This window comes from Hippocampus zosterae, chromosome 2 (assembly GCF_025434085.1).
Source record: "Hippocampus zosterae strain Florida chromosome 2, ASM2543408v3, whole genome shotgun sequence".
In the NCBI taxonomy this organism is placed as follows: domain Eukaryota; kingdom Metazoa; phylum Chordata; class Actinopteri; order Syngnathiformes; family Syngnathidae; genus Hippocampus; species Hippocampus zosterae.
Genome location: NC_067452.1, coordinates 20699786 through 20720486, shown reverse-complemented (window position 1 = coordinate 20720486; position 20701 = coordinate 20699786). Strand labels below are relative to the sequence as shown.

Genomic DNA, 20701 nt, shown 5'->3' with positions numbered 1-20701 from the left:
CTTGCATGTTGCCATCTTGTTTCTTTTTCAATCCAAATGTACTCCTCTCCAGAGTTCCTTTCGAGATTCTCATGAAATGGCCTCTCCATTCCTATTAGTAGCATACTGGTGGGTTGCCAGCTTTGGGTGCACTTCACAAAACATATTTCACATCCAAAACAAATGGCACACTATCTTGAAAATGCGAGCCCCAAGCCCCAAAAGTGACAACTTAAGTCCCTGTGATGTCAAGTTATTTGACTCCAGTCCTCCACTTTTAGAAAAACAATCTATTGTATGTGTGTATGTGCATCATCCTCCCTCTCACTGTGCACTGTACACGTACATCTGTGATGCTAACGGCAAACTCCTACTAACAGATTGACCGTGTGCTAATCATGATTTGTCTGCTTGTTTTCTCATACGCACAGCCTACCGTGTTGTGCTGCTAATCGCTAATGTAGTCACACATAGCTGACGGTCGAGACCGTACGCCGATGGCCATGCTTCTGCTTTTGATTGTGTGCTAAGCTAATGTTGATGTTAGGTGTGCTTTATGCTTTTAACATGACTAATGATTGCAATAGAGCTGTGCTAAGCTCTGACCATGCTAATGCTGTTTGTTTGTGTGCCTGTGTGTTGTCGTTGTTGTTGTCGACCTTTCTGTGTTTGTTCCTCTCTTGACTTTATTTTCCCTTCTTTTCTCTCCTCTGGCTTGCTCTCTCTTCTTTTCTCAATTCCTGTCTCTCTAGCGCCCCCACCTCCTCTTGTCGTCCGTCCAGCATCACCACACCTTCCTCCTCCGCCTCCTCCTCCTCCTCTCTCTACTCGTCCAGCCTCCCTCCTAACAGCCACGCCTCCTACCATCAGTACTGCTGCCCCGCACGCCTGCGCCTGCCCAAGTCTCCCTGCGCCCTGCCCCCCGCCAACAAGCACCACGAGCAGGCAAGGTAAGGGCCACAGTCACCCGCCCTCCTCCAAACCCTCCCTCCCTACGACTACCACCGCCTCATCCCTCAGGTGGCACCCATCCTTTACCAGTACAGACAACTTGATCTGACAGTCCTCGTCATTGAGCATTTTAGTCTCCAAGAGTGGGCACGGAATGGCCTGCTCCGAAATTCCAATGTACTCATTACTTTTTAGTTAGTTTGGATTTATTTCCCTCCATTGAAAATAATCAAAAGGAATTGTTTTCAATCATTTAAATATGACATAATTAAATCCATGTCATTACTAAATTAAAATATTTGTAATTTTATTTATTTTGAATTAATTTGTCTCATTAAAAAGTTGGTTAATAATGAATACTTATCATTTCAATTATACATCGGAAAAATATATAAAAAACAATGAATATATATATATATATATATATATATATATATATATATATTTTTTTTTTTAATGGGGGCCTGGGGGGGTGGGAAGATTGATACCGCTTCCTATTTGAGTCCGGAGGGGAAAAAAACGAGTGGTCAGTGTAAAGATCTGGATTTTTCACACATTTTTTTTCCCAAAATAGTGGCGAATGAAAGCTGAGGACCCGATTAGGTGGATGTTTTTGCTAAGTTTAGCTTTAACACGTAGCATCCTGTTGGCTGTATTGATCCTCTTTCCAAAATTTCCCCCCAATAGATTCGGGTGGTACTCAGAAAGTGTGGTCCAGCATTGTGTGCGACATGTGAGCCCAAAAAGTACCTAAATTAAAAAAGGCAAAAGTGACGCATGCTTTAAATCCAACCTCCCCCTATGTGCTATGGATAAATAGCCTTTTGTTTGCAAGAGATTGTCAAATGTCATGGTATTCAATTGTTTCATATTGGAGTGCTTGATACCTGAGCAAACTCAAAGTAATTGAGAAATATTTATAAATTAATAACTTTGACACTTGAACAGCTTCACTACCTTTATACAAATATATTACGGTAACAAATTACCCAATATATGTTGAAAATTACCTCTGAATAGTGGACAACGTCCATCATGTTACATAGTGTTACATTAAGTGTTACATGTGCACCACAACATATCAGCTGTTCACGTCGCAAAATACGAAACGCCTGAAGCTACTGAAGTACTCACGCTAATGAATACATCAAGAAAATATCACATGCAACGAGCATGACATTATCTATCGACCTATTTTATTTGACACGCGTTATCAATAAAACTGGAACCCACGCTCTACACAGATAGCGAAGTCAGTCGTTTTAGAATTATAAAAACTGTTTTTTTAAATAAAAATATGAACATCATATTTTTCAGGGAACCCATAGAACATCTGGTTCATCTTTTATTATTCACCGGCGGTGGAAGTATACAACTGCCGGTGGCACTTTGTGGAAACAGAAGGAAACACAACCAACATAATTTTTTTCCACAAACATGTTGTTACATTATGGACAGCATGGCGCTTGATTAAACAGTATTGTTTTTTTTTTCCAGTTCGTTGGTATTTTTGAAATACTGCATTTTAAGAGGATGCGGACTCTTCATTATATGTGTGCGTTGGCATGGCACAACGAGGAAGTGGTCACAATGGCTATTTTTGACTTCTCAAAATACATTCACATGCAAAGGACAGCACAAACCTCCGTCAAATTGTTTCTCTGCAGTACGTTTGCAATATTGTAAGCTGTCAGATCTGGTGATTGATGGTAAAGTGATACAGTATTATAAATATTGGCTCCCAAAAGGAGTCAGAGTTTGACCATCCAGTTGGACCATACTTGATGAGAACCACTTAGAAAATAAATCAACTTCATAACAGGACATAAAATAATAAAGAAATATTTGTCTAATATAAATCACACTTTATTATGCAAAGCTTATGACGTTTTTTTTCTCCCCACGAATCCCCCCATAAACCCGCCTACGACCCACACTTGACATCCGTGTCTTCCTTCATTTGTCCTCACTGACATTTCCTTTTCTTTTCCTCTTTCTTGCTTACTTTCTTTCATGCTCTCTCTCTCTTTGGATTTTCTTCCTTTCTTTACTTTTCTTACTCTCGTTCAATCTTGTCCGTTTCTTTTCCTTTGGTTTTTCTTTTTTTAACCTTCATTCCTTTTTGCCCTTTTCCATTATGCTTATTTCTCTTTATTCTTGCATCTCTTTTTTTCTCTTATTTTTTCTTTCTTCATTTTGCTTGGAATGTTTTCTTTTTTTAAACCTCTCTTCTCTCTTATTCTTCCTTCACTTTCCTCTTTGTTATCTCCCCTTTGCATTCTCTTCTTTCCTTCTTTTCCTTTTGTCTTTACATTTGATTTTTTTCCCTTTTTTCTTAACTTGCCGTCGGTCTCTCTTTTGTCTCTCTGTTTCTCCCATTTTATTTTTTGTTTGTTTGTCCTTTTCTCTTTCAATTTCATGTTGTTCTTTCCCTCAACTTTTTTTTGGTTCCTTCCTTTCTTTCTTTTTGTTTTGTATTTTTTTTGTTTTTGTTCTTTGTCCATCTGTTTTTTTTCTTTCTATCTTTTCTCTTTCTTTGTGCTTCCCTTTTCCTCTTTTCCCATTTTTTTTGTTTTGTTTGTGTTTTCCCCTTTTTCTTTTCTTTCTCGATTTCCTCTTTGCTTCTCTCCTGTCATCTGTCTTTCTGTCCGTCCGTTCGTTTGTTTGTCTCTCAGAGAGGAGGAAGATGATGACATCGCCCATCAGTTCTGTTGCCCCGCCTCGGAGTGCAGTAGCCCCTCCTCTAGGTAACCAGGGGCGATCATCAGCCCTCAACGCCAAGCACCGTATAACTCCTCAGCCCCTTCCCCGCCCCTCGCCCAACAACGCCCCGCTGCCCAACTTAACCGATGGAGAATGCCGTTAAGCCTGTCACGTATTCTAAATATAGAAATGATGAAAGTGGAGCTTCCCCAGCAGAGAAGACAGCAACTCGGCTGCTCACATTCTTCTTTTCTGGTCAAAGCCATGAGCAGTTTTACCGTCAAAGAACATCAGATTCCAGATGGGACACTTTCTTGGCATTGTTGCGGTGTCTGTTCAACCCGCATTCCGCAAACGTTCGCAGTGGTGCTACAACCTAACAGCAAGCTAACAGCACCGAAAGTCGCACACACAAGCGCTAGCTGCCAAACTGTGGAGGACAAAGGACACAGAATTGCTGCTGGCGTGTTTGCTGGTGGGACGTAAATGAACAAAGACTGGTCTGCTGAAGTGCGGCAAGGGTTCTCCTTCAAGCTGCTTCCTTAGCCAACAATAACAAAATTAACAACTTGTGTGATGACTTCTTTGGAGCCAAACGTGTGTATGTCATTTTTGATTTGATCATGAATAAGTGGTTGTGTGATTTCAGAAAAGTATCCAGAAGAAACATTTTGTTGGTCCAAACAATTGCTTCGCAACTTTTTCCTCCCTGCTCATCCTCACCTTACATTTTAGACAGTTCCTCTTCAACATGAAACTAAGTCCCAACAATTTTTCTTTTTTTTTTTTTCCGCAAGATTACATTGTCTGTGCCACCTCTAGTCTAAACACGGTACACATGATGGTTTGAACCCCCTGTTGACTAAAACCACTAGTTAGGCTATTTATCGCAGCATATGGGGGAGTACACGTTAGGTCACACGACTTTGGCAAGGCAAGCATGAGAGTTTTTGCAACCTTAATTTTGGTCGACAGTGGATATTATGCAATATGGCAACCCTTGAGAGGGATTAAACTACTTAAATCTAATTTGTATACTGTCAATGACTTTTGAAAATATCATTTACCTTTGTTTTCTTGATCAAACTAATATTGCTTGGACGAGGGCAAGTTGGGCTGCACATTCATAGCTTACTTAGCCTTGCATAGCTGACTTGAAAGTGAAAGTGAAGCAACAGCATCACTGCTGGTGGCCAAGAGGTGATGCGCTCCATTTGACGTGATCGTAATTATAACTATAACTATATAACAACTATAATTTCACATCGATCGATCAATTCTTAGCCAGCCCCACAATGATCACAACAGAGGAGTGCAGTTGCGTGCTTCTGTGTTCACATTTAGCAAACCTGGCCTCAGGTGGGACACGACCAATACCAGACTAGTTCTGGCACGTGTGGAGAAAGTGCTGAGTTGTGGCTTGCTTGGACCACTAAAATGTATCACATTTACTTGGGGGAAAAAAAGCCTCATTGGGAGTTGCAAAAGGTAAAAAGTGTATTTCTTCTAATTATGGTCATTCCCCAAATAGATCATGATCTATAATCCATCAGCCACTCAAGACAAATAAACACCTCCCTCAAGTAGAAACGTCTTGCTCCCATCTTGGAACCCCAAACGGAACATGTAGTGGACATAATTTTCCCAGTTTTTACCATTGTCCTTAACTGCTGCGCCTATTTGAACTCTGTTGCTAACGAGAACAGCAGCACCTAGCGAGGCATTTAAACACTCCTTTAGACGAATGAAAATGTGCAACCCTGAATCAAGTTTAAAGGTAACATATTGTGCACTGTTGTTTACAATTCAAAACACCTGCCAAATATTTTTAAAACATGTCTCGTCAAAATGCATCAAGGATCAAGAATTATAGGCATATTTTGACGGAATATTTCTTGTCACTGTAAAATTACCCCACCTTTATTAATAGCAACCCCCTCCACCTCCACTATTGCAGTCAACTTAACAGAGCAATCGCATGTCATGTATAAGAAAGCTAATGCTGTTCTCTCATAGCATTCTCGTGTCCCTCATAAATACAACATTTCACCACCAAGCCACGGAATTCCAGCTTTACCCCACCGACCCCCATTTGGACAATTTAGCAAACTAATCAAACTAACTAACAAAAACTAATAGTGGTAATGATGTTAGGTCATTCTAATCGTTGCTAAAATTGCAGCTCTGATTGCTCAGCTCTCAACATGTGATTGCTGACGTCAAGCTGTCAGTGATGTTGCAGAGTCGACAAGTGGAAGAGTCCATTCAACCAGTGGTATACAAACATTAAAAAGTCAAATATGTGCCCGTTAAAAATGATCTTATGCTAAGGAGTGTCAGTCCTATGTCATGTATGTCACCAATGTAGAGTGGCCACACAATGAGTTAACCAAAATTGACACAGCAGGTCAAACAATGGAGGACATCTTTTTTCTTTAATACAAGCAGATCAGGTTAATTCTGACTATTAACTGTCCACTTATCGACATGTTGCACAGTATCTCACTCTGCCTTTTTGGTACCCTATCACTGTGCTTGGTATCCCCAACAGCATAGTGCCAAAAAGTTATCCGAATTAATTGACAATGTTATAATAATTTATTATTAGTATTATTATTATGGTTAATGATAATAATGATGAGAAAAAATATGATGGTCTGAAGGCCCTGATGGAATCGTATTGTTTCTTGTCCTGGTGAAAATTGGTGTATTTTAGTGCAACTGAACCCCCCAAAATTCACAACGTAGCGCTCCCTTGAAAGTTAAAAAAAACTGCAGTGACACCAATTTCACTGATCAAAACGAAATTGGGCAAATTTGCTTCACAACACCCAGCCCCTTCCCGCCCCAACCCCCAGACTATAAGGATTCATAGAACTTGTGATGGTTGCTACAGTACGGTATGTTGGTGAAAAATTCACATCATGCTGCAGTCGAATGAGGACTAAATTAAACTGTAAATCAGTCAGTCAATAAGACCCAGTTAGGCAGTGTATCAACACCTTTGCTTACTTGCCGTTGCCCTTTCACCCTCTCTTGGCAAGGACCAGAGACAAAAAATATCAGGGAGCACGTCCTAGTAGCTGGTACAACACAAATGGATGTACTTAAAATTGCTCATGCTGGCTTCTGCCAGTGGCCAGTGTGCGGCAAGGGATCCTGGAGGTTAAAGTAAGATTTTGTCAACTAAAAAGGAAAACATCTCTTTAGCAGTGTTCGCATCTCGATGTACACTCCAAAATGTTTTCGAGAGTATATATGAGGCTTGGTAATGCGCTTTGGAATAAGTACACTCCATTTACCATTGTGATCAAATTGGATTTTTCTTTTTTTGTACTATGACGTCTTTTTCTGCAAAAGTACAATTAGTAACCCATTCAAGTTGATTGGGGCTTTGCCAATTTAACAGTAAATGGATAGTGTACACGAATTTGGGGTACAAGTCCAAGAGAAAAATGGGAGGAGAAGGAGTACAATGGGCAATTGTGGAGGACCAGGAAGTACCAATGAAGTTAGAAAGTTGTCCCTGATGATTTACCTGCGGAGTTATGCAAGCGTCTCGGAGAGGTGGTTGTTGAGTCTTTGACCAGGCCGTTCAGTAGAATTCGGAGGGTGAGAAGATGCCTGACGAATGGAAGAGAAGTAAGTACCCATTTCTGAGAACAAGGGTGATGTGCAGAGTTCTGGGAACTATAGATGGGCACAGTTGATAAACCACACAATTATTGTTTGGGAAGCGGTAGGGGACTCCAGACTCTGGACAAAAGTCGGTATTTGTAAGCGTCGGGATGGTTTCATGCCAAGGAAGTGTAACACAGATGCATTATTTGCCTTGAGAATGTTGATGGAGAAGTAAAGAGAAGGTCGGAAGGAGCTGCATAGTGAGTGTCTTTGTAGATCACTAGAAAGCCTATGAAAGGATACCCAGAGGGGAACTGTGGAACTGCATGAAGAAGACTGGATTGGCAAAGAAGTATGTTGTAATAGTACAGGACATGTAGTAGGCAGTAGAACAGTGGCGAGGTGTGACAGAGGAGCTAAAGGTGTAGATGGGACTGCATCAGGGATCCACTCTGAGTCCCTTCCTCTTTGCAACAGTTATGGATAGGCTGAGTTTAGGATAGGTTTAGATGGCAATCCACATGGTCCATAATGCTTGCAGATCACAATGTCATCTGCAAGCATCATGAAAGCGGGCAACAAGTGGAGGAACATTTACAATTTGCAATACGTTCATGTTATCATGCTGCTCTCTTCTTGAACGAATATTTCCATCTTCTGTGTTGGATTTGTGTTTTTCAGTACATTGAAGTGTGATGTGTCACATGACACCTGATAGGATACATGACATTAGATAACCATGACATAAATAGGACGCAAGTCAAATGAAACAAATACAACAGAGGCCTTAGAACGCTATGTTTGGCGTAATGCTAATTTCATGGACTGCTTGTTGACGCTAGTGAATTGTGGGTTGTTATGACCTACATTACATCATTAAATGTTTATAATAATTTCAGAAATGATAATTAGCTGAAGTAGCATTGATTGTAATAGTAATACCGATAACTCGTTAACTCAAATCGTAAAATTACAGAAGAGATGGGTATCCTTATCTCAGCTTAGCCTCATTTGGCTTTTTGTATTTAAAACAAACTCTGACTCTCAGACCACATATGGCCTATGTTTTCTGATCCAGCCCACCAAGCATTTATCAAAAGTCATGTAACATTTGTTGCATTAATATAGTCATATTTTTCTTCTAAAACTGGTTCATTAGAATCATTTTATTCAATTATTTCATATAATACCGTAATTGCATAGTTGCTTTATTGCAAATAATTGAAAAAATAGTAACATAAGCAATTGCACATAAACACTTAACATTTTTTATTTAACATAATACAATTGTTTAATTAATTAATATTAAACTAATTATACATGTTATAAAATATCAAACTAAATGGTGGTATGTGTATATATACACACACACAAATAGATACTGTACTGTATATATGTATATACAATATTTTCTATATATAAATGTCTACAAGTATACATACATGTTTGTACTGTATGTCTCTATATATGTATGTACATGTATATATGTATACACAGTATGTGTATATATGTATATAAGTGTATATATGTATAAATCTCTGCTCTACAAATTGTGTCCTTCGAACAAAGGTTTACCCACCTCTGATTTCAAGTAATGTTGTCATGTGTGCTTATGTGTGTGTTCATCAGCGTGTTCATCAGGCTGCCGTCCAAAGCCTAACTGCGAACATGCGAACACAAAAATATTCTTAAAATAAGATCTTTTGTGGGCTTACAATTTTATTGTATGTTTGAACCTTTACGCCCATCTACAGGCTTTCAGGGGTACAGCAACGACCACCAACATACAGGACAGTGTGCGCAGAGAAGTAACATTTCAATCGTTAGCTTTTGATTTTCCTGGGAGTTGATGTTCGGAGACGTATTGTGCAATGTTTCCACAATTTGTGAGAATAGTTCGCTGCTCTTTTATTAAAGGCTCTTTGACATTATTTTTATGATTAATTAACATCTGCTTCAGTGGCGGGCCGTGCATTTCAACCTTCGGCCTTCAATGACGTCACATACTGTACATTAACACAATACAGTATAGGCTCGTCAAGCAGCACCTAATTTCAGGAGCATTTAAAATCATCAAGTATGCATTCACAATTAAGAGCAGGAAACAAAATTTACAGATATTGTCAAAAATAAAAAGATTTAAAAAATACTCAATAAAATGCCACCCAAATTACGCTGTGTGATCATAAACAAGTCTGTCCAATAAATTGTGCAATGTCGCAGTTTCATATAAGACACCAACCAAACAATAACAAAACAAACTATTCTTTGAAAATAAAGTAAACAGATCATTTGTATTTTGAAAATCGGCGATACAACAGCAAATACCTGAAAATGTTGAGCAGCTGAGATTGAACGAACATTCGTGCACGAAGGTGACTACAATGCGCCATTATAAATTGCAGGTGAGCAGATTTATTTGATACATTTTTGTATATCTTTGTCATTTTATTTCGTTACCATTAATTTAATACTAACGAAATAAAATGACAAGAAGAAATGTTAAAATAAAATTCATTTACTCACCAATGTAGTGCCTGTTCACTGAGCTGCACATCTACGCGAGTGTCCCCAAACGTTTTTAAACGCACCGTAGTTTGTAAGTGCCCAGCCGTGCTCTGATGTTTCCTAGTTGCCTTGGTAAAACAACTTTAATGGGTAAATCCAGCATGGCTCCAAACACCAAATCGGTCCGTTGCAAGAAATCGGCATTCCCAGCAGTACAATTTGCAGAGTGGCTGTGAGCCACGGGTACCGTTCATAATTGCTCGTCTGAAAATGACGGACAAACCCTTTTCCTTGCTGGGACAGGCTAGCTAGCGCAGGAGTTGGGCGACATCTTAGCACAATATCCAGCTTTTCGTGGCAGGTCCGTCTTGAAAATTGTGTGGAAAGTAGTTCTGCAACCAGATCAACGTCTTCTTATTCGGCCATTTTGGGTTAAAATGCAGTAATAGCTCCCTCTAGGAGGCGCTAATCCAATCACCGAACGTGCACGTCCAGTCTTGACGTAAGGCATTCTAGCTGGCTCCGATGCGCAAACTCGTTATCTGATTGGCTAGTGCAACCTGACGGTGCCCGTTCATTTACAGCGCACAGGGGCCTGCTCCGTTTAATCTGAAGGCCCCGAGCAAGTTTAATTTACCTGGCAACACAAGCTATCTGAAATATGATTGGTTAAAATCTCTACCATAATAAATGTGTTATTTATCGAGTGGTAAAATAACATTGAACGCCACTCGACTAAGTGGAAATAATATGACGTAAAGAATACAGAGAATAATTTTGTTTACATATTTATGAAAATAAAATAACATTTGTATGAATGTTTAGGCCAGCAGAAAAGGCCTTGCTGGCCCTGAAGATCCGCCACTGATCTGCTTATAATCACTCTCCTTGAAGAGCTTTTCTGCCTGATGCAAATGAGCCATTGTTAACATCACCCACTTCTACTGTCTAAAATATGACATTTCTACTATTATTGCACTAGAGCCAAATGGAGACATGCTGCAACCAACACAATGATGTTAGTCTTACTCTTGTAGGGGAAAATATTCCAATATTAGACATTTTAAATTAAATGATGTCACATATACATTGCCATGAATAAGATAGTGACAATCAGCGTGACGATTGAATAAAATAATTGTTGCATCATCATCGTCATTATTATTATTACTAATATTATCTTTATATAATTCAAATTTTATAGTATAATATTCCAGCAAGCAATCTTTCTGTTAGCATTACTTGGCTAGTAGCTAGTAGTTCTATAGCCAAATGACTTTTGCTCTCTAAGTTGTCACTCTAATGTCGCAATATCACCAAAATGGACCTTTGTTGTTTGGGACCAGCAAAAGATTGACGGGTGCTAACACAAGCTAGCGAGGTAGCTAGCATGACAATGATAGTAAAAATAAAACACTCAAGGATTATTATTACGATTGATCATTTATTGATAATGATATCACAGCCACAGCCACCACAATTCATTGTCAATAGATATTCATTGGCGGCGGCCTGGTAGTCCAGTGGTTAGCACGTCGGCTTCACAGTGCGGAGGTACCGGGTTCGATTCCAGCTCCGGCCTCCCTGTGTGGAGTTTGCATGTTCTCCCCGGGCCTGCGTGGGTTTTCTCCGGGTGCTCCGGTTTCCTCCCACATTCCAAAAACATGCGTGGCAGGCTGATTGAACACTCTGAATTGTCCCTAGGTGTGAGTGTGAACGTGGATGGTTGTTCGTCTATGTGTGCCCTGCGATTGGCTGGCAACCGATTCAGGGTGTCCCCCGCCTACTGCCCGGAGACGGCTGGGATGGGCTCCAGCACCCCCCGCGACCCTAGTGAGGATCAAGCGGTACGGAAGATGAATGAATGAATGAATGTGTTGTATGCTAACATACTATCTTTTAATAATGCATGTAAAGCCATGTTCAATTTCTAGCATATTTTGAAAATCTGCGTAGGGCAGGAATGACTTATTTCAGCCCCTTTGATATTGTCACAGTCTGATTCCATGTTGTTGTGTGAAAACGCAGACAATTCTGGCAATTCTCGCCTCGCTGGGTTGTGCGTAAAAGTTAACCCGCGTTGAATTGTCTGTTGTGGACAAAATCCATCCATCCATCCATCCATTATCCGATCCGCTTATCCTCACAAGGGTCGCGGGGGGTGCTGTAGCCTATCCCAGCTGTCTTGGGGCAGTAGGCAGGGGACATCCTGAACCGGGTGCCAGCCAATTGCAGGGCACAAAGAGACGAACCACTATCCACGCTCACACTCACACCTACGGACAATTTAGAGTGTTCAGTCAGCCTACGATGCATGTTTTTGGAATGTAGGAGGAAACCGGAGTACTCGGAGAAAACCCACGCAGGCACGTGGAGAACATGCAAACTCCACACAAGAAGGCCGGAGTTGGAATTGAACTCGGTATCTCTGCACTGAGAGGTCAACACGTTAACCAGTGGAGCACCGGGCCGCCTTCAAGGCAGAATATCCCACTTATTATTTCGTATCAGAGGCCAACCAAGAGCAATTTGTGAGGGAGCAACAGAACCCAAAGAACACCTAGCACTCATTTATCCCATCCTTTAGTATGTTGAAAGCAATTGTCGTTCTCACCAGACACTGGCGGTGACAATGTTTGGACAACGATCTGTGTGATTGTAGAATGCAGTGTCACCGCGTGCAGTAAAATGATGGCTCAGATGCACCAATTTTGACCCACAGCACCATTGTGTCAAATAACATGACGTGACATCTGAAAAGCTTTAGTCCATTAGACAGTTTAATGAGGAAGCATAGATGTCGATTTTGGTGACATACTCAAATTTGCACAGGCGAGAAAAATATGTGCTATAACGTCCTTAGCATCTGCTCATTATATTGCTCATCGTTGTGATCCAGAGAAGAGATAGGAGAGGAAGAAGACTGCACTAACTCATCCAGGATGATATATTTTTGAAATAACCATTGAAGCTCCCTCCCCGCCCTCCAAAAAAGTGAGGTGTTTTATTTTTCCCGTTTATTATGGTTATTGTAATTATTATTATTTCGCTTACATTGTCTAGGTCAGGGGTGCCCAACCGTTTTTGACCGAAGGTCGACTGTTCAAGCAAACGACCTCCCGTGATCGAACCGCTATCGTACGTGGACGCATACAAACTCGCACGCTTTGATGAACAACAGCCATAACGTCCCAGAACACTAACAAAACAGAAAAAAAGTAGGCACAAGAACTCATGAGTTTGTAAAAAGGAACCTTAGTCGAGACCTGACGCGGTGGCATGGGACGCACTTTGGCAGCGTCTTCAGTGCAACAATGTCACAATCGTAGCTTACGTGTACAGTTTTACATTTTTTTCTCCTGGCACTTTCGATTCCCATTCTTTGCCAGTGCCATCAGTGAATTGTACATGAAACAAACTTTGAATGAGATTAATAAAAATTGAAAAGATATATGGCAACAGCTCTAATCGCAAGGGGCAAGTGCAGACTGCTGACAACTTCCGGTGATGCAGGTCACGCGCCGCCTTAGATTAAAGGTGGCCTGCTTTGTTGTATTATTTTATTTTTTTAAATGTTTTTTTGGTGAAGGTGAAAATGAGAGAATGCTCAGGGTGCAGTGTGCACTAACACAAAAAGACAGAAGATGAATAACATGCAAACAGAAACATTTTTTAAAATCTATTTTCCTCTAGAACCCACGATCTACTTGGGACCAGTTCACAGGCTACTGGCCCATCACGATGGATTGGTTGGGCACCCCTGCTTTAGGGCTTCTGTTACCAGGGCAAGAGCCGACATCACTGTACCTACTGCTGCAGCAACATGCACACACACACACACACACACACACACACACGTAAACAGTCACGTTAGTTGTTTTTCTGATTCTCTGGGTGTCCTGATCATGTCAATATTTTTTTTAATTATTTGAAGCGAATGTGACCTTGGATGCTATAACATAGTATTATTATATTATTTTAAAAGCAGTCCAGTATAATGGAATGAAAACATGCAGAATGTCAGTGAACATTGTGTCTGATGAAGATCCATGGAATGAAGACGAGGATGATGGTGGAGTCTGAGATTAAAGTTATGAAGAAATGAATGAAATGAAATTGCTTTAATGAATCACATGTTATTAGCACTCACACGCCTTTGCTTGTTCCCATGGAAATGTAACACGTACATACACATACGCACCTGTCCCTGCAACACTACCCAAACTCAACTCGCAAACAATTGGGAATGCAAATGTAGTTTAAAGACAAATGAGCAGCAACTGTAGCAATTGCTAATTGATTAGGAAATTACCACTAAACAGGAATTAATACCTGGAAAACAAAACATTCTCTCAAACAGGAAGTATCAGATGGATTTGAATGTACCACAGACAATACCACCTGGCTAAATTAGGAAGTACTGCTTTGAACAGAAAATATCTGTCACATTTTGCCTGGAGTAGGAAATAGCAACTGAATTTGAAAAATTGGAAATAGCTTCTGTTTTAGAAAACATGGAATGGGAAGTGTTACCTGTCAAAGTGTTAATTAAATAACACTTTGAGAGGAAGTCCCAGATGGAGCAGGAAATCCATTGTGGATTAGCAAGTACCACTTGGAAAAGGAACTACTGCTGGGAACGCAAAGTACTGTCTCCACTTGAAAGTGCTGCCAGAAACAAGACCTACCACCTTTGAACAAGAAATAATTTAGTAAATGCCATTTTGAACAGCAAGTACCTGGATTCAGAAGTACTGCCTCAATTTGAAAGCAAAACCAGAAACAGGAAGTCCTACTTCGAACAGGAATCACCACATGAATTAGTGAACACCACTTAGACTAGGAGATTCCGTTAGGAAAATTAAGTACCACCTAGATTAGAAAGTATAGCCTGGAACAAGAAGTACCACCTTTATTCAATCTCAGTCTAAATAAATCGACTGGAAGGAGGCACGGTGCTGGATAATTGGATTAAAGTCTTAGCGGGTTTGGTGGGTGACAGAAGGAAGAGTGGCACTCTGCAGAAACAACCAAACTGCAAATTCACATGTCTGCAACCTCGACGCAAGAGAATGTCCACCGTGAGCAAGAAGTACAGATAGATGTGCCACCTGATCAAGAAGTAGCACCTGGATTGGAATGTGCCACCTGAAAAAGAAAATGCTACCAGAAACATGAAGTACCATCTGGAGAATAAAGCAATACCAAGAAGAAAAAGTACCACTAAGAGCCAGAAGATGGATCTGAACACCTCAAACAGGAAGAAGCTCCTGGCTGAATAAATACCATCTGGAAAAGGAAGTACAACATATAACAGAAAGTACCACTGGCATTTAAAAGAAGCACCAGGATGTGGAACTTGGATTTGGAGGTACAAATTGGAACAGAAGTACCAGATAGATTTTATTTTATGAAACGGTGCAGGAAGAACCACCAGAATTTGGAGGGACCACCTGGAACAGGACAAAGAACAAACGGTAGGAAGTAGGAAGTGGACTTGGATTTAGAACAGGAGGTACCACCTAAGCAGTACCACTTTTAAAAGAATGTACCACCTGGATTAGGACTGCTGGGACATGAAATGGCTCCTGAATTGGGAAATACCACCCGGGACAGGAAGTAGCGTCTGGATTCGAACACCTGCAAGGGCAAATACCACTTGGATTAGGAAGTACTGCCTGGAACAGGGAGTACCACAAAGAGCAGGAGGACTATTACATCCCTATTTTTTGTTTCAAGTCGTAGCTGCTCTCATCCTCAAATCACAGTTTGTTGCAACAACCCCGTTGCTAACCCAAACTGCAGAACTGAGCAAGGCATGTTAACAGTCTCACAGATGGATATCAGTGTGCCATCTAAGCGGCTTGGGAGATGATTATGATAAGAGACAAAATGAAATAAAATAATCCCAAAAATGTGACTTTTGTGAAATCAAATAAAATGCATATTTCTGTAGTATTCTGAAAATAATTCTGACAAAAATATTTCCAAGATTAGGACTTCTAAAAACACACATGACTTTTAAAAAAGCTAAAACAACTCTTGTAATACCTTGACTTTTTTGGAAAGTCTTTGTTTAGAAATTTTTTTAAATTTCAATTTCAATTTTCAAAAGAAAATAAAGCTTTTTTTTCTCAATAGGTGTGTTGCTAACCAAACAGCAGCACTGAGCGGACATCAAAAACTGTTTCTCAGATGGATGAAATCAGAGATGAATCTAACAACGGAAAAGTAATCCTTCTCTAATAAAGGAAATATACTAATTAATTCTTGTAAATTGTGGAAAGGAAACTTTGTCTTCTTTTTAAAAAATTACAACAAATATTAACCTTCCATCTTTTAAAGAAGTCAATTGTTGCGCTATGATTTTTGAATGGGGAAAAACAGCATGTTACTCTGCCTATTTCACAAAACGTGTTTGTGAGCGAGCCCTTCTCAATGTTGCCAGACTGGGATGTAAAAGTGGGGTTCATTTACATATTCCCACCCCCACACCGAGTTTCTTGGTTTATGTGGAGAGAGCATCTTCGCATTCCAGTAGACTCCGACATGTGACTGCTCCATAGGGTTGTGACAACCAGCCTATGTGCCCCTGATTAATTTCCCTGCATCTGGAATTTCCTTGAAGGACCTCTGCTGACATTTATGAATGTGAAATCTAGACTGACCCGAACGTGCCAGCGGGGATTCCTGGGATGTTTTGCATTTCAGGCGTCTGCCAGCTTTGCCCTTCATTTTGTCTACGCTCCACCGGATCTTGGTCCCCCTTACACAGGTAGGTCCTCATTAAAGTGGTGAGGGGAGCTGGAGTTCTTACCAGCTAAGGTTGTGTGTGGGGAAGGGTACCCTGCGATATGTGTTTAATGAATTCATTGCATGAGCACATTTGTGACTCAAATCATATTTCCTTATTGAAATGAAGGGAAATGCATTTAATCTGGTCCACCTCTCCCCAAATAAGACCCACATTTTCTTTTTGTATTCTCCATCCATCCATCATCCATCCATCATCTACCGCTTATCCGGGGCCGGGTCGCGGGGGCAACAGCTTTAGCAGGGAAGCCCAGACTTCCCTCTCCCTAGCTACTTCTTCCAACTCTCCCCGGGGGTTCCGAGTCGTTCCCAGGCAAGCTGGGTGACATAGTCTCTCCAGCGTGTCCTGGGTCTTCCTTGGGGTCTCCTCCCGGTGGGACATGACCGGAACACCTCACCGGGGAGGCGCACAGGAGGCATCCGAATCAGATGCCCAAGCCACCTCATCTGGCTCCTCTCGATGTGGAGGAGAAGCGGCTCGACTCTGAGCCCCTCCCGGATGACTGAGCTTCTCACCTTATCTCTAAGGGAGAGCCCGGACACCCTGCGGAGAAAACTCATTTCAGCCACTTGTATCTGGGATCTCGTTCTTTCGGTCACGACCCATAGCTCGTGACCATAGGTGAGGGTTGGGACGTAGATCGACCGGTAAATTGAGAGCTTCGCTCTTTGGCTCAGCTCCTTCTTCACCACGACAGACCGATACAACGTCCGCATCACAGCAGACGCTGCACCGATCCGCCTGTCGATCTCCCGCTCCCTCCTACCCCCACTCGTGAACAAGACCCCAAGATACTTGAACTCCTCCACTTGGGGTAAGATCTCCTCCCCGACCCGGAGGGGGCACTCCACCCTTTTCCGACTGAGGACCATGGTTTCAGATTTGGAGGTGCTGATTTTCATCCCAACCGCTTCACACTCGGCTGCGAAACGCTCCAGTGAGAGTTGGAGAGCCCCGTTTGAAGGAGCCAACAGCACCACATCATCTGCAAAAAGCAGGGATGTAATACTGAGGCCCCCAAAACGGACCCCCTCAACGCTTCGGCTGCGCCTAGAAATTCTGTCCATAAAGGTTATGAACAGAATCGGCGACAAAGGGCAGCCTTGGCGGAGTCCTACCGCCACTGGAAACGATTCCGACTTACTGCCGGCAATGCGAACCAAACTCTGACATCGGTGGTATAGTGACCGAACAGCCCGTATCAGGGGGTTCGGTACCCCATACCCACAAAGCACCCCCCACAAAACTCCCCGAGGGACACGGTCAAACGCCTTCTCCAAGTCCACAAAACACATGTAGACTGGTTGGGCGAATTCCCACATACCCTCAAGGACCCTGCTAAGGGTGTAGAGCTGGTCCACTGTTCCACGGCCGGGACGAAAACCACACTGCTCCTCCTCAATCTGAGGCTCGACTTCCTGACGGACCCTCCTCTCCAGCACCCCTGAATAGACCTTACCAGGGAGGCTGAGGAGTGTGATCCCTCTGTAGTTGGAACACACCCTCCGGTCCCCCTTTTTAAAAAGAGGGACTACCACCCCGGTCTGCCAATCCAGAGGCACTCTCCCTGTTGACCACGCGATGTTGCAGAGGCGTGTCAACCAGGACAGCCCCACAACATCCAGAGCCTTGAGGAACTCCGGGCGGATCTCATCCACCCCTGGGGCTTTGCCACCGAGGAGCTTTTTAACCACATCGGTGACTTCAACCACAGAGATAGGAGAACCCACCTCAGAGTCCCCAGGCTCTGCTTCCTCCAAGGAAGGCGTGTTGGTGGAGTTGAGGAGGTCTTCGAAGTACTCTGCCCACCGGTTCACAACGTCCCGAGTCGAAGTTAGCAGCGCCCCATCCCCACTGTACACAGTGTTAGTGGTGCACTGCTTCCCCCTCCTGAGACGTCGGATGGTGGACCAGAATTTCCTCGAAGCCGTCCGGAAGTCGGCTTCCATGGCCTCACCGAACTCCTCCCACGCTCGGGTTTTTGCCTCGGCGACCACCGAAGCTGCGGTCCGCTTGGCCAGTCGATACCCGTCAGCTGCCTCTGGGGTCCCACAGGCCATAAAGGCTCGATAGGACTCCTTCTTCAGCTTGACGGCATCCCTTACTGCTGGTGTCCACCAGCGAGTACGGGGATTGCCGCCACGACAGGCACCAACCACCTTACGGCCACAACTCAGATTGGCCGCCTCAACAATAGAGGCACGGAACATGGTCCACTCGGACTCAATGTCCCCCGCCTCCCCCGGAACATGGGAAAAGCTCTGTCGGAGGTGGGAGTTGAAACTCCTTCTGACAGGGGATTCCGCCAGACGCTCCCAACAAACACTCACTATACGTTTGGGTCTGCCAGGACGGACCGGCAACTTCCCCCACCATCGGAGCCTACTCACCACCAGGTGGTGATCAGTTGACAGCTCCGCCCCTCTCTTCACCCGAGTGTCCAGAACATGCGGCCGCAAATCCGATGATACAACTACAAAGTCGATCATTGAACTGCGGCCTAGGGTGTCCTGGTGCCAAGTGCACATATGGACACCCTTATGTTTGAACAAGGTGTTCGTTATGGACAATCCGTGACGAGCACAGAAGTCCAATAACAAAACACCACTCGGGTTTTGATCGGGGGGGCCGTTCCTCCCAATCACGCCCCTCCAGGTATCACTGTCATTGCCCACGTGAGCATTGAAGTCCCCCAGCAGAACAATGGAGTCCCCAGCAGGAGTACTCTCCAGCACACCCTCCAGGGACTCCAAAAAGGGTGGGTATGCTGAGCTGCTGTTTGGTGCATATGCACAAACAACAGTCAGGACCCGTCCACCCACCCGAAGGCGGAGGGAGGCAACCCTCTCGTCTACCGGTGTGAACCCCAATGTACAGGAACTGAGACGGGGGGCAATGAGTATGCCCACACCTGCTCTGCGCCTCTCACCGTGAACAACTCCAGAGTGGAAGAGAGTCCAACCCCTCTCGAGAGAACTGGTACCAGAACCCAGGATGTGTGTGGAGGAAAGTCCGACTATATCCAGTCGGAAATTCTCTGCCTCACACACCAGCTCGGGCTCCTTCCCTGCCAGAGAGGTGACATTCCATGTCCCAAGAGCTAGCTTCTGCAGCCGAGGATCGGACCGCCAGGGTCCCCCGCCTTTGGCTGCCGCCCAGCTCACATTGCACCCGACCCCTTTGGCCCCTCTCATGGGTGGTGAGCCCATGGGAAGGGGGAACCACGTTGCCTCTTCGGGCTGTGCCCGGCTGGGCCCCATGGGTGTAAGCCCGGCCACCAGGCGCCTGCCAACGAGCCCCACCTCCAGGCTTGGCTCCAGAGGGGGGCCCCGGTGACCCGCGTCCGGGCAAGGGAAACCTAGATCCATTTATTTTTATCATCATTGGGGTCTTTTGAGCCGTGCTTTGTCTGGCCCCTCATCTATAACCTGTTTGCCATGGGTGACCCTGCCAGGGGCATAAAGCCCCAGACAACTTAGCTTCTAGGATCATTGGGACACACAAACCCCTCCACCACGGTAAGGTGACGACTCACGGAGGGGTTTTTGTATTCTGATTCATAAAATGATGCAACAACATAAACGTACATGAATCCAATCTGCATTTTTTCTGTAAATTTACTAGCAGCACCAATACCATAACAAAGGTAACAAACACTTTAATATGATCACTATGGCACCGCAGCAGATACCACACCGTTTTGTTGATATAACATTAAACGTGAAGCCACATTTTTATCTAACTACAGTATAGCAGCTGCTTTCTCCTGAAAGGCACAAACATAATAAGGCACCACCAAACAACTGCAAGTGCATGAAATTATTTATAACTCACCATTACGCTAGAATAGATCAAGACCCACTCACAATATACTGTGCAGAGCGGGCTACATGTGTGGTCTGTTTTATTTCTAATCATTTTTCTAGCTTCTGGTTTTAATATTAGCATTACGCGAGTGAGACAATTAGCATCTTGACATAAGTCAAAAGTCCGTCATAGACGGATGGAACAATTGCACTTTTTAAAAAGATATATTTTTCAGCCACAGATTAAAAAATAAATTGAAGGTTTTTTTTGTTGTTGTTTTTGTTTTTGTTTTTTATAAATCGTTTCATCTGTCAGCCG

General features: G+C 43.0%; 1 protein-coding gene across 6 annotated transcripts in view; it reads left to right on the top strand.

Moving 5' to 3' along the window:
- The window catches only part of LOC127595415 (IQ motif and SEC7 domain-containing protein 1-like), an 83969-nt gene that overhangs the window by 15745 nt on the left and 47523 nt on the right, over positions 1–20701 (top strand). Inside the window, exon 1 of one of the 6 annotated variants that reach the window (XM_052056879.1) lies at positions 16412–16537. The exons of the other annotated variants lie outside the window; for them this stretch is intronic. Within the exon in view, the coding sequence (XP_051912839.1) occupies positions 16458–16537 (80 nt within the window). The 5' untranslated portion in view covers positions 16412–16457. Of the gene's footprint in view, positions 1–16411; positions 16538–20701 lie in introns of those variants that run through there. 6 annotated transcript variants of the gene reach the window in all.